At 49.6% G+C, this 15,432-nt stretch overlaps 1 protein-coding gene and 1 non-coding gene across 6 annotated transcripts; both read left to right on the forward strand.

Annotated features, from left to right (window-relative positions):
• The first annotated feature begins 7,761 nt into the window (after positions 1 to 7,761).
• On the forward strand, positions 7,762 to 15,183 carry DMRT2 (doublesex and mab-3 related transcription factor 2). Of its 5 annotated transcripts, none has more exons than XM_076008661.1 (5): positions 7,762 to 8,194; positions 9,249 to 9,816; positions 11,475 to 11,577; positions 13,376 to 13,456; positions 13,864 to 15,183. In XM_076008661.1, the coding sequence occupies exons 2-4, from the start codon at positions 9,292 to 9,294 to the stop codon at positions 13,429 to 13,431; spliced, it is 684 nt and encodes a 227-aa protein (XP_075864776.1). In that variant the 5' UTR covers positions 7,762 to 8,194; positions 9,249 to 9,291; the 3' UTR covers positions 13,432 to 13,456; positions 13,864 to 15,183. The 5 variants fall into 5 exon arrangements, with proteins under 5 accessions (XP_075864776.1, XP_012592708.1, XP_012592690.1 ...); XM_012737254.3 differs by having other exon boundaries at positions 7,763 to 8,486; XM_012737236.3 differs by lacking the exon at positions 13,376 to 13,456 and having other exon boundaries at positions 7,799 to 8,486.
• On the forward strand, positions 11,745 to 11,847 carry LOC142874681 (U6 spliceosomal RNA). The gene has a single exon (XR_012922328.1). It is a non-coding gene; the product is annotated as a U6 spliceosomal RNA (small nuclear RNA).
• Positions 15,184 to 15,432: the final 249 nt, after the last annotated feature.

A 15,432-nucleotide genomic window follows, 5' to 3' on the forward strand; every position in this document is an offset into this window, starting at 1 on the left:
GAACCTGCTTCCTTCCTTAACTGTGAAAAGTAGTAGTGGAGAGTCAATACCGCCACGTTGGAAGGGCCTGGCGCGCAATGTGACCGACGGCGGGCCCTCAATAATTGTAATTCCTTCTTCCCCTTTTCCTCCTTGGCAAAATCACCCCAAGAATCGACGCTAGAAGGGCCCCTCCTCGTTCTTCGGAGCAGCGGCCTAAAGGCTTGGAGGAGCCGCGATCAGAGCCCGAGAGGCAGAGGACCCCCTCCGGCTCCCCTTCCCCGAACGGATCGCTGCTCGCCTCGCCCGCGGCCCCGCTGGAGGGAGGACGGGAGGGGCGCGGAGTTAACGCGGCGGGGCGCGGGGCCCGCCCGGTTCGGAGGCCGCGGGCCGGGGGCCGTGCTCTCGCGCTCGGCGGCGGGGCGCGGGCGGACGCGGCCTCCCCACAGCGCCCCCGCGCGGCCCCGGGTGCCGACCCGCCGCGGGGATCTCCGGCGGCGTTTGGCTGCGCGGTTGCCCGGGGACCACTAGACGCCCGGGAGGATCAAAGCATTCCTGTGGGGCCCGAAGCGCCCGGGGTTGCAGTTTTGTTAGCCTGGCCTCACCTCGCCAATAAATTTTCCGCGAAAGAAGGGGCAGAGCGGAAGGCCCAGCGGGTGGCGGGGTGGGGCTTCGCGGCCCGCAGGAGGGGTCAGGAGTTCTTTGCACCTGCGCTCCCGCCGCGTTAAATCAGTGGGAAGCAAATGACATTTCCCCCTTGCCCGCCCCTACGAGCTGCTCGTCTCCCCCACTTGAGAAAACCTCCTGCTCTCTGGGGTCAGCGATTTCAAAGAGAAGATTTCCTCCACGTCCTTAAAGTTTATGAAGCGCCAGGTTATAAGGGGGGCGCGCGCGCGCGCTCTCCAGCTGAGTTTGGTCTTTCCTTGTCCCCTCTTTCTCCTCCCCACACATCCCCGTGGGGAAACTCTCAAGTAAGCCTTTTCCATTTTCACATTCCACCTAGAAGTACAAAAAACGTGGGAAGGGACTTTAGAGATGATTTGGTTCCATCTCAACAGCGTCATTTTGCAGAAGCCTAAGCGGGTGATGGCGAGGGCGGTGGCCTAAGGTCAAGGATTAGTTGGCAAAACCAGGAGGAGAACAGGAGAATCTCTAGTCTCACCCTTTTTTAATTTTTGCTGCTTTTTTCATGGACAGAAAGAGTCGCTTTTTTAGGCAGGTCAAGTATTCTTTAATTGTGTCTGTGTTTTTGCCAATTGGCTGCAAGACACAGGATCACACTTCAGCCCCTTGGATATCATGGAGAGTCACTTGCTATACAAAGATAGAGCCAAGTACAGTTTGATCTTCTCCTAGACACTCCCTCCTCAACCTCACTCGATCATGACAAACACCATAGAGCATTTGTCTTGTGCAAGTCTTCTCCCAGGCTGGATTAAAACTTGAGCATAGGGATGCTTCCGCCAGACACTGGGAGGCGTCTCTCCTCCCAGCAAGGACACTTTTCTGATAGATTTCCTGGGGCCAACAGCAAAGGAATGACTTTGACCTTCCACAGAGCCCAAACTCAGACCAAGTGAGCATAACACAGGACAGGGCTATGAAGTCCTGGTGATTTTTGGCTTAAAATCCAGCCAGATTGGACCTCATGTAGAAGCCACAGTATCATGGAAGCTTTGTGATTTGTGGTAACCATCTTTGTCATTTGAATGAATCCTCATTGGGTCTGGGCTCTAGGGAACTGAATCTTCTGTGAAACTACTCCATGTCCTTGTCCTTTCCCTAGCTGATAGATTGTTCTCTCTCTCTCTCTCTCTCTCCACATTTTTGACTAGATAGGATCAATTGCAGAAGTGAGGAGCAAAAATGTCACCAAAATGTCAAAAATCAGTGCCTGAGCTTGTTTCTAATTCTTTTTTCTTTCCTGCCCACCTTCTCCTCTTCCTCTTTTTTGGAATTTCTTCATGCCTGCACTTGATCTTGCTACCTGAGGAAGCAGTACATCAAATGAGAGTTAACATTTGTTATAGTTTTTAATGTTTGAGAGAGAACTTAGAAATCAATGAATTTTACTCCTTCACTTTACAGTCAAGGAACCTGAGGACCAGGAAGGTGAAAAGATTTGCCTAATGGTTCACACACATGGAAGAAGTTACATTTTCACCATAGTACCTACCCCACCAATACTTTGCTCCCCCCTTCCCCGCCTTTGATTCCTGTCTACCTGGTCTTTGGACTGTTGGGAAAATATGGAGAGTGATTTGAGTGTGGTTAAAATCTGCCTCCTTGAAATGTTAAACCCCAATAAGGAATGGGAGTAGGGAGTGGAAAGTTCTCAGGGTTGAGGGTTTACTGTTTCAGTTCCTGAGGTCTCCTAGGGCTTCAAGAAGGTGCTCAGAGCAGAGCGTTTTGTCTCCTGATGTGGCAGCAGACCACACCCCCACTCAGGGCTGTCTTCCATAGCAAGGCCACCGCCCCTGAGGAGGAACCCAGGCCCCATTGCACCCCGGAGTCCCTACCTCCCCTGAGCACCGTTTGCAATGGGGGCTGAGAAGTCAAGAGAGTCTACAGTTGCCTCATCTCCTCGCTGCTACATGACCCCCTCGTGAATTGAGCCATGTTTCCCAGCATGGAGGTTGGAAGCTGCCCGGGAATTGGGGCAGGCAGGCTGGCAAATCCTCCAGATAGATATGTTAGGAAGGCACGATTGCTTCACAATCGGGCATCTGACTTTGTATCCGGCTGCAAAGGGCACACAGACAAACAAATAAATGAACAAACAAAAACCGCATGAAGCATTGAGCTGGAAGGGAAGTTACTGTGTCCTCCTTGGTCCCCCACAGCCACTATTTAGATGTGCATCCCCTTAGCAAATTTCACGAACTTCTCTGAGCCTCAAATTCCTTTCCATCTGTAAACCAGGGGTGTGGACTAAAAGCGTCCCTTTCCGGTCTTAAATGTCTATGATTTAAACTCTGCTTCCTACGGAGCAGGGATGAGAGCCCAGATCCCATCGTCCTTTTGTTCAGTTTTTTGGACACGCAAAGCAAGGAAAGGGAGAATTCTAATGGCTTGGTGGAGAGTAGTTATCTCCTGTACGCACCCCTCTCCCACCCCCATAGTTTGTGACGGGTCATATATTTGATTACGCAAAGTAAATTGGGAAATCATATCTCCGCAATCCCATCTGGGATTATTTATTTCGCCGCGCCCGCAGCCAAAGTCGTGAAATGGTACAACGTTTCGAGAGTAGCTTTCCACGGCAGGAGATGGATTCGAGGTCATCTCTGGAGAAACCAAAGCCACAGCCGGCCACAGCAAAGCACTTCTACTGAGATGCCCAGAAGTTTCCAAACTTCAGTTACCAGCCCAGGCGCTGGCGGCAGGTTGATTTAACAAAGCGTTTAGGCTGGTGCTGGAGGGAGAGGACTCCTACCCCCAACCCCCATCCTCATCTGGAGGCCTCTGAAGCTGAAAGTCGAAAAGTCGGATGGGCAGAGTCAGGACAAAGCTGGGCCTCGATTTTTACTATGCAACCTCTGGCTCTCTGTAGTTCACCCAGTTAAAATGATAAAAATAGGCTGGGGAGGGGGGAATGGGGCCAGTGGCTCACGCTTGTCATCCCAACACTCTGGGAGGGGGAGGCGACAGGATTCTTTGGGGCCAGAGTTTCAGACCAGCCTCAGCAACATAGCTACCTCATCTCTACCAAAAAACAAACAAACAAACAAACAAACAAACAAACAAACAAAACAAAAATTAGCCGGGCATGGTGGTGCCTGCCTGTAGTCCCAGCTACTTGGGAGTCTGAGGAAGGAGGATTGCTTGAGCCCAGGAATTTGAGGCTGCAGTGAGCTATGATGACACCACTGCACTCTGGCTCCGGGCAACAGAGCAAAATCCCGTCTCTAAAAACAGAACAAAACAGAAATAATAGAAATAACATCCCTCAAGTACTGAATGCTCAGCATGGGCAGGTCACCTTGCCAGGCTGTGTACAGGCATCATTGCCTTTAAGGTTAACTCCATTTTGCAGCTGAGCAAAGTGAAGCATAGAGGAGGGTTTAGGATCCGCCTCACTATCACCCAGCCAAGGAGTGGCAGATTGGGCGTTCAAACTCGCATCTGTCAGGCTCTGAGGAGCTCGGGCTGGGTCCTCAAGCTGGATTGTCCGGGCAGAGCCCTGGCCGAGAAAAGGGCTCAGGGAAGGCGTAACTCCCGCGACCAGCTCAATGACCCTGGTGGGAGGTGGCAGGACCAGGCTGGAGAAGCCCAGAGTCCTTGAGCGGGATCCGAGCCTCTGTGCCAATCGCTAGACAGGCAACGCCAGGTTTGGGGAGAAGCAGGTGGGATTGGCGCAAGGAATAGACAGTGAGCGGGAGCCAGTTGGAAACACGCTTCCCTCCTTTATTTATTTTATTTTTAACTTTTGGAAGGGTGTTTGGAAGGAAAAAAAGCCACCCTGATCAAAGGGTTGGGGGAAGGAACTACACTCCCTCCAGCCTTTTTGTTCAGGTTTGCTTGGGCCACTTGCTAAAAGGGGGCTTCTCACCAGGTGGGGCAGAGCAGCGCCGGGACGGAAAGGGGTACAGAGTGAGAGATATTTGGGGTAAAGGGAGAGGAAGGCAGAGGGGTTGGTTAGCGGGCCCTGTCCCAGCCAGCTCTGGAGAGAGGCAACCCCCGCCGCCCGCCCCCACCGTGCAGAGTCAACAGCAGCCGCGCCGCTTTGTAATTTACAAGAGGGACTCGGAATTGTACTTTGTAATTCGGTGTCGGCTTACAAGCCAAAAGGACTTCTGTTTCTTCACCTCACCAGGTCTTCAGTCACGGCCTGACCCCTTTTAAGAGAGGGACCTGGATACGGGAGCAGGATTCCTTGCGCCCTTGCCTTTCAGTCAAGCCTGCGAGGCACGCAGCGGCGGGGCCGCCTCCGGAGGAGACGCAGGTCTGTATCCAGCTCCTACGATGTGAAGCCGGGCCATCCTCACTACTGAGCATCCACAACCAGCCGGGCCAAGGGAAGCCACGCTTCCCCTTTTGCAGATGAGGCGAGTGAGTCGAGGAAAAATAATTGACCAAGGTCATGTTGTAGCCAGTGCAACAACCTGTTCCAACCCAGGCTCTCTGACTCCTATTCCCTCTGAATATATTTAACTTACAGTTTGAGCAGCCATAGACTCCTTTCGAAATCCGATCAAAGCTTTGATCATCTTCCCCTCGCGCCCCACCCCCGCCCACAAAGGACAGAATTTTGCATACAATATGGGAGCTTCTTGGGCTTCCTGAAGTTCGTCCCAGGATAAAGACCCTCCTCCCCCTACACTATCTCGCTTTCCAGCAACTGGTGGGATCGTGATTCCCTGGAGGCAGGCATTCCCAGCCCGGGATGGAGGATACTGGATCCCGATTACAGCACGTCCCCAAGAACAGCAGGGAAGGTAGGACAGGCGGGTACCTGGAGATGGACAGGATGTCTGGAGAAAGCAGTGGGATTGAGCACGAGTTTTGCTAGGGGTAGGGGGAAAGTGCCGGGGAGGAACTGATCCTGAGTCCAGCCACCTGGGACCCGCAGGCCCAGGTCTTCTAGCAAGCACTGGGACTTCGCTTTTCCCACGTCGGGGCGATGGGCACGCAGGGGGAAGACCTGCCAGCTTCTTCCAGAACATTCTGAGGGCCTTGTCCTCTCCATAGGCTCCGAGTTCCAGGAGCAAGCTCCGCCGTCCTACCTCTCCCCGTCTCATCTTCCGTCTTGGCTTAAGCTGGGTGGTTTATTGTACACAAATGCAACTTGTTTCCTCCTTATACAGCAGTTTAAAAAATTCGAACTAGTTCCAGAGCTGCTCGGGTCCTTGTTTACTTTCAGTTTAGGAAACCGCCGTTTAAACTCCTTCCCCCTCTTGTTCCCTCCTGGTTCCCCTCTCCCTCAGTCTAGTTACCCAAAGTTAGCAAGCCTACTTTCTTGATTTTGTTTCTTAATATTTGAAATAACTGGTGAAGGGCTAATATTTCATCTCCTTACCCCCTACCCCTGCAATAAAAGCAATAAATAGAATAAAAGCCCAGCCAGCCAACCGCGTGCGCACACTGGCGGGCAGCTTGCGCGCACGTAGCGGGGCAGAGCAGCGAAAAGCCTGTTTGCAAAGGCAGAAATGCAGCTAGCAGGGGAAGACGCTGAGAAGACCAGAATGATTTGACAAAAACGTGCCGGGTCCAGTTACAGGAGGACTGCTAGTAATGCTAGGCACTAAAATCAGACGGAATGCGAGGGGACAAGGAAAATAATAATAATAATAATAATAATAATATTAAAACCCCTCCAAACCTGCAAACCCGCTGTGAGTCTTTCTGTCTGGGAGCGAGGTGCTCCACGAAGTTTCAGATTCTTCAGAGAAGAGGCTGACCTGGGACCAAGGTGCTCGCCAGTCTGTCGCTCTCCCTGAAACTACGGGGTCCTCTCCGAACCTCAGTTTCGTCATTACGAAAAAACAACAACAACAATAATAAAAAAAACAAACAAACACGGGGATAAGAACATATTTCTGTTGTCAGGAATTCAAACGCTCCAACATAAATTTTTTAAAAAGTGGTTTGACGTGTATAAGAAACTATACAAAATATAAAACTCACTGGTGTTATTAGGTGGTGCTCAGGGAGAGGCACGAACGTGCTGTTTGACCCTTAGTCCCCTGTCCAAGCGCGCACCGCTCCCAAGTCACCCCTGAGACGCTAGGGCGTCTAGGACCGAAGAGCAGACCAGAATAAACAGGACTGTTTCTCTACTTCCTTCTCTGGGCTTCACAAGAGGCTCTGGGGAGAAGCACCCGCACAAATGGGAATCCCAGTCGTCAGGGAAGAACTTTCCAGTGTCGCTAAGGGCTGGAGAATACCTGTACTTCTAGAGGGTCGCGTTAGTTTTCAGAGTAATTCCTAAGCGTCCTTTGTTCCCACTTCGCGGAGCCAGGTTAACTTCTAACATTCTGACAGGCTCAGAAAAAAGCAACGTGGAATTAGTTCAGCAATTTCTTCTCTTCAAGGGCCTACTATGTGCTCAGTGCCATGACACCCAGTTTTATAATCTGTCTCCTAAGCCGATCCCACTTGAGAGGACTTAATTATTTACAGGTGCAACTAGAAAAGCGTCTATGTTATTTAAATTTAGTTCAAGAAATAGAACGCAGCGTTGAATGGGGGGGGGACTTATTCTTTCAACATGTTGGAAATTCATTTTGTTATTAAACATTTTTGTGAAGGATTTCTGAGGGAGACAGTAGAAAGTCCCTTTTCTTTATAAATACATTCATGCACACTAAAAAAAGTCATCTTTTTTTTTCTTTTAAAGAGCTTTGTTTAAATGCATGCTTAGAGTAAATATATCTAAATCTCTTAATGGCATGCGTTTCCGTTCTCTCCCAAATTAATAGCAATTGACGCAGCAGAGAAATGTAGTGACGTGTAGTTGACCATCTGACCCAGGTGGCCATCTGCCTCCTGGGCTGGGTGAAGGTTAATGAAGAACTATTTCGCACTTCGAGGATACGCGGGGGCTAAACACAAAAATATCTGCAGGTCATTTGTATGCTAACCAGGCGCTGTGGTGCAAGGTAAGGGCTGATTCATTCTTGCAGGAGAACGAAAGATGCTGTGGTGCGCCCGTCACAGAGGTCTCGTTTCTGCGCCCAACTCTGGGTTCACGCTCGAGTCGCAGAAATACTGGTGGTGCTGATAACGCAGCGACCAATGCTAGCCTTTCCGATCTCTGCCTCGTCCATTATTACCTTCTCTAGTGGGCAAAGCGATTCCTAAGAGTGTGTCGCTGCCTGTTTCTCAGTCCGCGAGGTAAACGGCGACTTCTCCCCCCGCAGGCACCGTCACGCTTCGGTTTCAGCTTCTGGACCCGCAACCCCGCTGCACCGAAGGCCCCTGCCGGCGGACTCCGGCTGAGCGCGGCGGGGAGGAGCGCGTCGTCCGCGGCCGGCGCGCCTCGGCCAATCAGCGTGCACACCGCCTAACAACTGGCCAATCAGAGGGCGCAAAGCTCAGGGGCCAGAGCGGATAATACTAGGAAGGGGAGCGGCGACCGGAGACTGCAAGTAGGGCGGCTGCGCTGAACGCAGCTGCGTGCGGCCGGGTGAGCCCGCGGTGGGAGCCGGCCTGGGGCGGCCCGACCTTTCCCGTCCAGCTTGGGTCAGAGGAAGCCGAAAGCAGCCTCAGCGAGGTGAAGCGCCCGAGGCTGCAGAGGACCGGTCAGAACTTTGCGGAGTTCGGGATGTACGAGGCGAGGTCACTGAGGACTTGACTCACCTCCTCCCCACTTCCCTACCGCCTCCTCCCTTCCCGCCCCCACCGTCCAGTGGGCTCGCTCGGGGCCTCCAGCTCTCAGCCCCCGATTTCGTGTCTGGGGGTGGCGACCCCGGTTTCTGTTTGCATGCACAGCCAGCAGCCTGAGAGCCAGGTCCCAAAGCTGGATATCTTTTGACTCGGCCTCTAGCCCGGGCCCCAAAGTCTTGGTGAGTGCTGTGATGCCTCTCGGGGTGTCAGGGGAGGGCAAAGGGCGTGCATCATCTTTCCTTATCTTTTCTGTTTTACTTGGATGCCTTGTCTTAAAGATGTGAACCAAGCAGCCCTGTGCAGTTCCAAGTGCTTTTGATGTTGGACTGCCATCTGCAGCTTTGTGCCCAGTGTCCCTATGGGATCCTAATGATCCAAAGCAAGCAACATTTTGGTTTTCAGTTGATTATTTTGGGGAGGAGGGACGAAAGGACCTGTTCAAGCCCAAGGAGAAGTCCTCGTGGTGGTGTAGGATGATCAGAGGCATTTGGGAAGCATGGAGTGGTACTGGTCTGAAGGGGCCCTTGTAATCAAACGGAATTCTTCCAGCGACATTTTAATATTCATCTCAGTCATACTGTGATGGGTATGGAAAGCCTGACAGGTGGCCTAGGTCAGCCTGGTTGGACACGGTACTTTGTGTGTGTGATCGGCGAGTTACCCAGGGACTTGTCTGTGTAGGGCCAGAGAAGGTTGCGGTTGAAGGTCAGGTGCTCACAGAGCACTTAGAATTAATAAAATAAAACCTCTGTTGGGTTGTGGATCCCTGGGGGCCCCACAGATAACAGGAAAGGCACGTGTGGCCCTGATGTGAGGAACACGTAGAGAGCAGGGAAACTCAAGGGCCCTGAGGCGGGCGGACCAGGAGCTCTGGGCCCGAGGCTCAGGAATGGTCCCTGACGGCGGCCGGTGGGTCCTTGGGTCTTTTTGTGTGTCCCCAGAGTGCAGGCGGCCGAGCGCAGGCCCGAGACAGGCCCGAGCGCCATGGCCCAGCGGCAGGCCGGCTCGGCGGCCGGGGACTGGGAGATCGACGTCGAGAGCCTGGAGCTGGAGGAAGACAGCTGCGGGGCGCCGCCGTCTACGCCGCCCGGGCCCAGCCTGCCGCCGGCCGACGGGGACGGCGAGGACGACGAGGACGACGACGAGGACGACGAAGACGCGGAGGAAGAGGGCGACGGCGAGGAGGCGGGCGCGTCCCCGGGTGCGCCGGGCCAGCAGGAGCAGCAGGGCGGACTGCCGCCCGGGCCGCCGCCAGTGCCTCAGGCCTCGCCGGCCCGGGCCGGGCCCCCGGAGCGCGGCGCGAACGCGGGCGGCGGCGCGGAGCCGCGCAAGCTGAGCCGCACGCCCAAGTGCGCGCGCTGCCGCAACCACGGCGTGGTGTCCTGCCTCAAGGGCCACAAGCGCTTCTGTCGCTGGCGCGACTGCCAGTGCGCCAACTGCCTGTTGGTGGTGGAGCGGCAGCGCGTCATGGCCGCCCAGGTGGCGCTCCGGAGACAGCAGGCCACCGAGGTGCGTACCCGCCCGGCCCCGGGGCGCGCCTCGCCTAGGCGCCCCGGGCCACCGTGGAGGTTGGGGAGCTGGAGGGGACGGGGAGCTGGAGGGGACGGGCAGCTATCCACACTCTGCGGCCCAGGGCCTCGCGGCGCCGGCCACTTCCTCGGAAGAGTGGTGAGGACGCTTCTCTGCCTGGCCTGGCTTGCAGGATCGCCAGGGAGAAAGCCGTGGGCATCGCACCACTGAGGCACTTGGCAGAAAAGTTTTTGTATGAAAAGGAAGGCAAGGGAGGCCCATCTGGGACATGATGAGAAAATAATCTTATGTATTTATTTTTTATATTTAAAAGTTTCTTTTGGTGGTGTTGGGGGCGAGGCGGGGAGGAGAGTTGTTGGCCCGGGACATGGCGTCCAGTTGGAGGCTCCTCACTGCAGCACTTGTGCTGATGGGGGGCGAGGGGAAGAACCACGCAGTTGGTGGTGCACTCAGTGCTTCTGCTGTCACCTGGCCCTTCGAAATATTCGGAATATGCGAACATGCTACCCATTTTATGGATGAGACAAAAAAGTGCGTGGGAAGTTAAGTGCCCATAGTCCAACGTCATACAGCCCAAAGCTACTATCCGGGTAAACTTTCTAAGAGCCAAGGGTCTCTGCAGCCTTGCACTGTGGGACTCCAGCTGAAATGAGAGCTGGGGTTTTCTTTACAAGGGAGGCTCATGGACTTCAGACTTGATATCTCCTCGTGTGCCTGCACATGGAGAGCAAGACTTTGCGGGGCCTCTTCCCAGACTTAGGACAAGGGAGGATTTTTGATTTTACTTTTTGGCTGAGAGGAGTAGGAGAGTGGATCACCAGACGTGCTAAAGGCAGTGACCCCCAATGGGAAAGCCCGCTGAGGGGCCCCCCAAGAGTGCTCTGGACCTGGTCCTGGTTCAGGGTTCGGCTGGCTTTCTCCTGCGTCTGTCTCCCACGGGTTCTTGCCGGCCCTGCGTTCTTAAAACATTTTCTGGCCTGCTGCGGGGTACAGAGATGTGGAAGGGCCGAGAATCACGAGGCAAGGGCAGGGAGTAGCCTTGTTTTGCGTTCCCTAGGGCCTCCAAGATGTTTTGTTCACTTTCCTGTCCAGTAAACAATCTGGAGTTTACGGCCAGACCCAGAAGACTCTCCTGTCTTCCCGTCACCCCTCAGCACCCCATCTCACCCGCCCTCCCACAAGGAGAAACCTGCCCTCAGTCATTGCCCAACCACAGGCTTTGGGGACCTTCTGTCAGTCCAGTGAGTGTCCCGGATGAAGCCGTTGGGCACAGCACTCTCTCCAGGACAGGCTCCTATTGTCTGCCCCACCATGGATTTCACTTTCTCTGCGATGTGATGTCCCTCCTCTTCTGGCCACAGATCTTCTGTGAAAGAAGAGTCTGGGGTGACTCTTTGCTAGAGAAAGCCAGGGGCCCAGCTTACCAGTTGGCAGCTTGAGACAGCCTCCAGCTCATTGCCCTAGGATTAAGGGTTGCTGATATGAATTTGTTTGGAATAATATTTCACACGGGATGTGAAAATAAATACATTTAGATTGGTAAGAGTTTCTGGAAGATTTGCTGATACCCCTGCCTTCTCCCTTCTCTCTCACATTTTCTTTCAGGGCATTGTTGATTATGTTTCTTGTGTTTACAGGACAAGAAGGGGCTTTCTGGGAAACAGAATAATTTCGAGCGCAAAGCTGTGTACCAGAGGCAAGTCAGGGCACCCAGTTTGCTGGCCAAAAGCATTTTAGAAGGTAAAACAATGCAAAATTATCCTTTAGCCTTTTAAACTGAGTTGAATAACTCTCATGATTCAAGTATATTTATTATTTTTAGGCATGTTTATTAGCCTGTGAAGGTGCTATGTGAGGGGAAGTTTTTATTATGTGAGGGGAAGTACTATTAGGGAGTTTTCCTCTAGGTGCTCTCTTTGGCAGCATGTATACAAAAATGGGAAGGATACAGAAAAAATTAGCATGGCCCCTGTGCAAGAAAGCTTTCCTCTAGAAAGGAAACTATGACATGGGAAAATGAATTCCACGTACTTGCTGAGGTTTTGTCACCATCATTTTAAAAATCTTGATAATTTTCTTGTCTCCTTAATGATTAATGAGTTAACATGGAGTGCATGTGAAATTTGCCCCAGCGTGAAGGACATACAGAGATACACTGCCAAGTAATCCTGGAGCAGATGTCCTGGAAGGAAATAAATAAATTAACAAAACAAAACAAAACAAAATGACCAAACACTTAGTTGTAGCAGGAACTGACTAGCTAGAGTAAGTCAAGTGAGGAGTTTAACAGCTATCCTTGACATAAAGACCTCTAGTTTGGAAGTTCAACCTCAGATTCCACTCTTATTCACTGTACTATTTTCCTCCCTGGATTATCTAGGTAATTGCTGTTATTCCACGCTTCGTTTTAGCATTTTTGACAGTCGAGGTTATAGAGTCTGAAAAAAGTTTTGAATCAAACAAGGGAAGTGTAGGTTGAATTTGAACAGTGAAATCTCTTTCTCTCTCCATGTTTTTACTTTCACTGAAGCTTTGGGATACATTAATTTTTCTGAAAATATTACTAATTTTTTTAAGTATCTCTATTTGGGTGTGGAATGTATTTATTGACCTGCTCAATAATATTACTGTCATTCATATATTTCTTTAAATTTAAAGGAAAGTTTATATTTGCTTTAATCATTGCCATTTCATGAAATTCAGGCTGAAAGATTTTTTTAAAAAGTAGACATTTGAATTCTGTTTTTCCTTGTATGGCTTCTCATGTTAGTTGGTTCTGGGCAGGTTTTGAAGTTCCTTCTTGTCTCACTCTGTGTTGTGTACTTCTGACCTTAGAGTGGTTTCTCATGAATTAAAAATGAATTTGGTTACATACTGGATAAACAGATTTATAACAATAGGGACCACATTGATAAACTGAAATTGTGCCAGAGTAACTTGAGAAGTGGGAGGACTAAATGGAAGAGTAAATTCAAGTAAATAACTTCCTGGCAAAACTTACCATAGAGATGGAAACATTAATTTTCAAATTTTATTTTATTTGCAAATGAGTATGATAGGCTTGTTACTGTGTAAACACAAATATAACAATGGATCCTTCAAACAAATTTGATAGAGGTGAGTGCTTGGGGATGATTAAATACTCAAAGTATTTTATGCAGCCAGGAATTCCATTTATGTTACACTAATCTTTGCTTTTAACTTTGTCCCTATTCATGTGATGACTTAATCTAATGTTCTTAATCTAATGTTCTAATGATTGCTTATTTAACCATTTTGGTATCTGGCCAACATGATTAGTCCTTGGGAAACATGTCTTATATTTTTAGTATAGCAGGGAATACCATCCCCCTACCCCTACTTTTTTGTTTTGTTTGCACTGGTAGTCAGGGGAAGGGGCTTGGTGAAATTGTTCACTGCAGAGTGTGTTTGACTAGTTAACAGCTCTTTTCAATTTTCTATGCTTCTCTATTTCCTGAGTCTTTTTTTCTTTTTCTATTTACTAATCTCCTTTAACTTTCTTTCTCTTTTTTCCTAGTTCTCCTTGGATTATTCTACAACTGTAACAATGTGTACATAATGAGCCATCTTTAGAAAATAAAAGTGACATCAGCCCTAGGTATAGATATCTTTTTTAATAATGAAAAGAGATAACATGGATAATAATAAAATATTAATTGAAGAAAGATGAGTGTAGCTTTGTCTCTTAATGTATGAGGGCCTGGGGAAGAATATTAATATTTCAGTCAATAAAGTGTGCCTGTCAAAGCAAGCAAGCAAGCAAACAAACCTATAACAACATAACAACAAAAACAACAATAACAAAAAGTTTAAATGTGGATATCCTTCCCCCCAGAGAAAACTATTTTAAACTGAACTACATTTTGCTTTCTGTAGAAAAATATTAGTGATATAGAACTGTAAATAATTGTTACTGATTTGTAGTGTTTCTCTTGCCTTCTGGATTTCCAGGTTTTTGTTCCCTAGATGTTAATCACTTTCATGTGCAATGTTTGCTTATTTTAGGCTATCGCCCCATTCCAGCGGACACTTATATAGGAGGGACCTTCCCTCTACCTCCCCCAGTTAGTGACAGGATGAGGAAAAGAAGAGCCTTTGCTGATAAAGAGTTGGAGAACATTATGCTGGAGAGGGAATATAAAGAGAGAGAGATGTTGGAAACTTCCCAAGCTGCTGCCTTGTTCCTGCCCAACCGCATAGTCCCTGGACCTGAATATAGCTCCTACAAAACTGCCTACAGCCCCAGCCCAGTGGAACCACCAAGCGAGGACTTCTGCAACTTTTTGCCTACCTGCCTTGATCTAACCATGCAGTATTCAGGGTCTGGGAATATGGAACTAATTTCTTCCAATGTCAGTGTGGCCACGACTTACAGACAGTATCCCTTGTCCTCGAGATTTTTAGTTTGGCCCAAGTGTGGCCCCATTAGTGACACCCTCCTCTACCAGCAATGCCTGCTAAATGCCACCACCTCTGTTCAAGCCCTGAAACCTGGGGCCAGCTGGGACTTGAAGGGAGCACGAGTCCAGGATGTACTCAGTGTAGAGCGTGACATGATGCCACCGAAATTGGAAGGCTCCCTGATGCTGCCTCACACTCCCGAGGTCCAGACCTCTAGAAGTGACCTTCAGGGTCATCAGGCTGTCCCTGAGAGGTCTGCATTCTCCCCACCCCGACGGAATTTTTCTCCCATTGTTGACACGGACTCCCTGGCAGCTCAAGGGCACGTCTTAACCAAGATCAGCAAAGAAAACACCAAGCACCCTCTGCCACTTAAACATAATCCATTCCACTCGTTATTCCAGCAAACGCTTAACGATGCATCAGCTCCTGAGTTGAAAACACCATTTGTCAAAGATGCCTTTGAAGAGACCTCTAAGAAACACAGAGAATGTTTAGTCAAAGAAAACCAGAAGTACACATTTACAATAGATAGATGTGCAAAAGACCTTTTCGTAGCCAAACAAGTTGGAACAAAACTCTCAGTGAGTGAGCCGCTGTCATTTTCTGTTGAGTCTATTCTTAAGAGGCCTTCGTCTGCCATCACTCATGTCTCTCAGTGAAACTGCTTATACAGAAAGCTGGATTTTCTGCCGTCTGAGAGGGTTCTTGTCATTTGTTATTTTTTTTAAAAGTCAAGATGTTTGTATAAAGAAATGTCTAATGTAAAAAATGATGATTGCTAAAAGTTCTATATATTCATATGCATGTACTTTTTCTTATCACATAAATATATTTAAACTTAAAGATGGAAATTGCCTAATGTGCAAATTGTAAAGTTTCATGCTTTACAAAGCATTTCAAAAAGCAATAAAATCGACACTGTCACCTAAAAGACCCAGTATTTGCTGAAGCAAATAGCTGTCTCTATCTAGATGAAAAGCTGGTGTCCTTGAAATGTGTTTTTTATTTTGCTATTAAAATAGGATTCTGTATATTTTCAAGCACTCTTAATGGCCACTGGGGGCCACATGAAAACACTTAACATGCTTTAGTTTTGCATTTTGGAGAGCACATAAATTTAACTGTTTAAGACGAGGCAAAAATAACTTTAAGGAGAACATGGGGCTGTTT

Source organism: Microcebus murinus, chromosome 12 (assembly GCF_040939455.1).
Source record: "Microcebus murinus isolate Inina chromosome 12, M.murinus_Inina_mat1.0, whole genome shotgun sequence".
Taxonomy (NCBI): Eukaryota; Metazoa; Chordata; class Mammalia; order Primates; family Cheirogaleidae; genus Microcebus; species Microcebus murinus.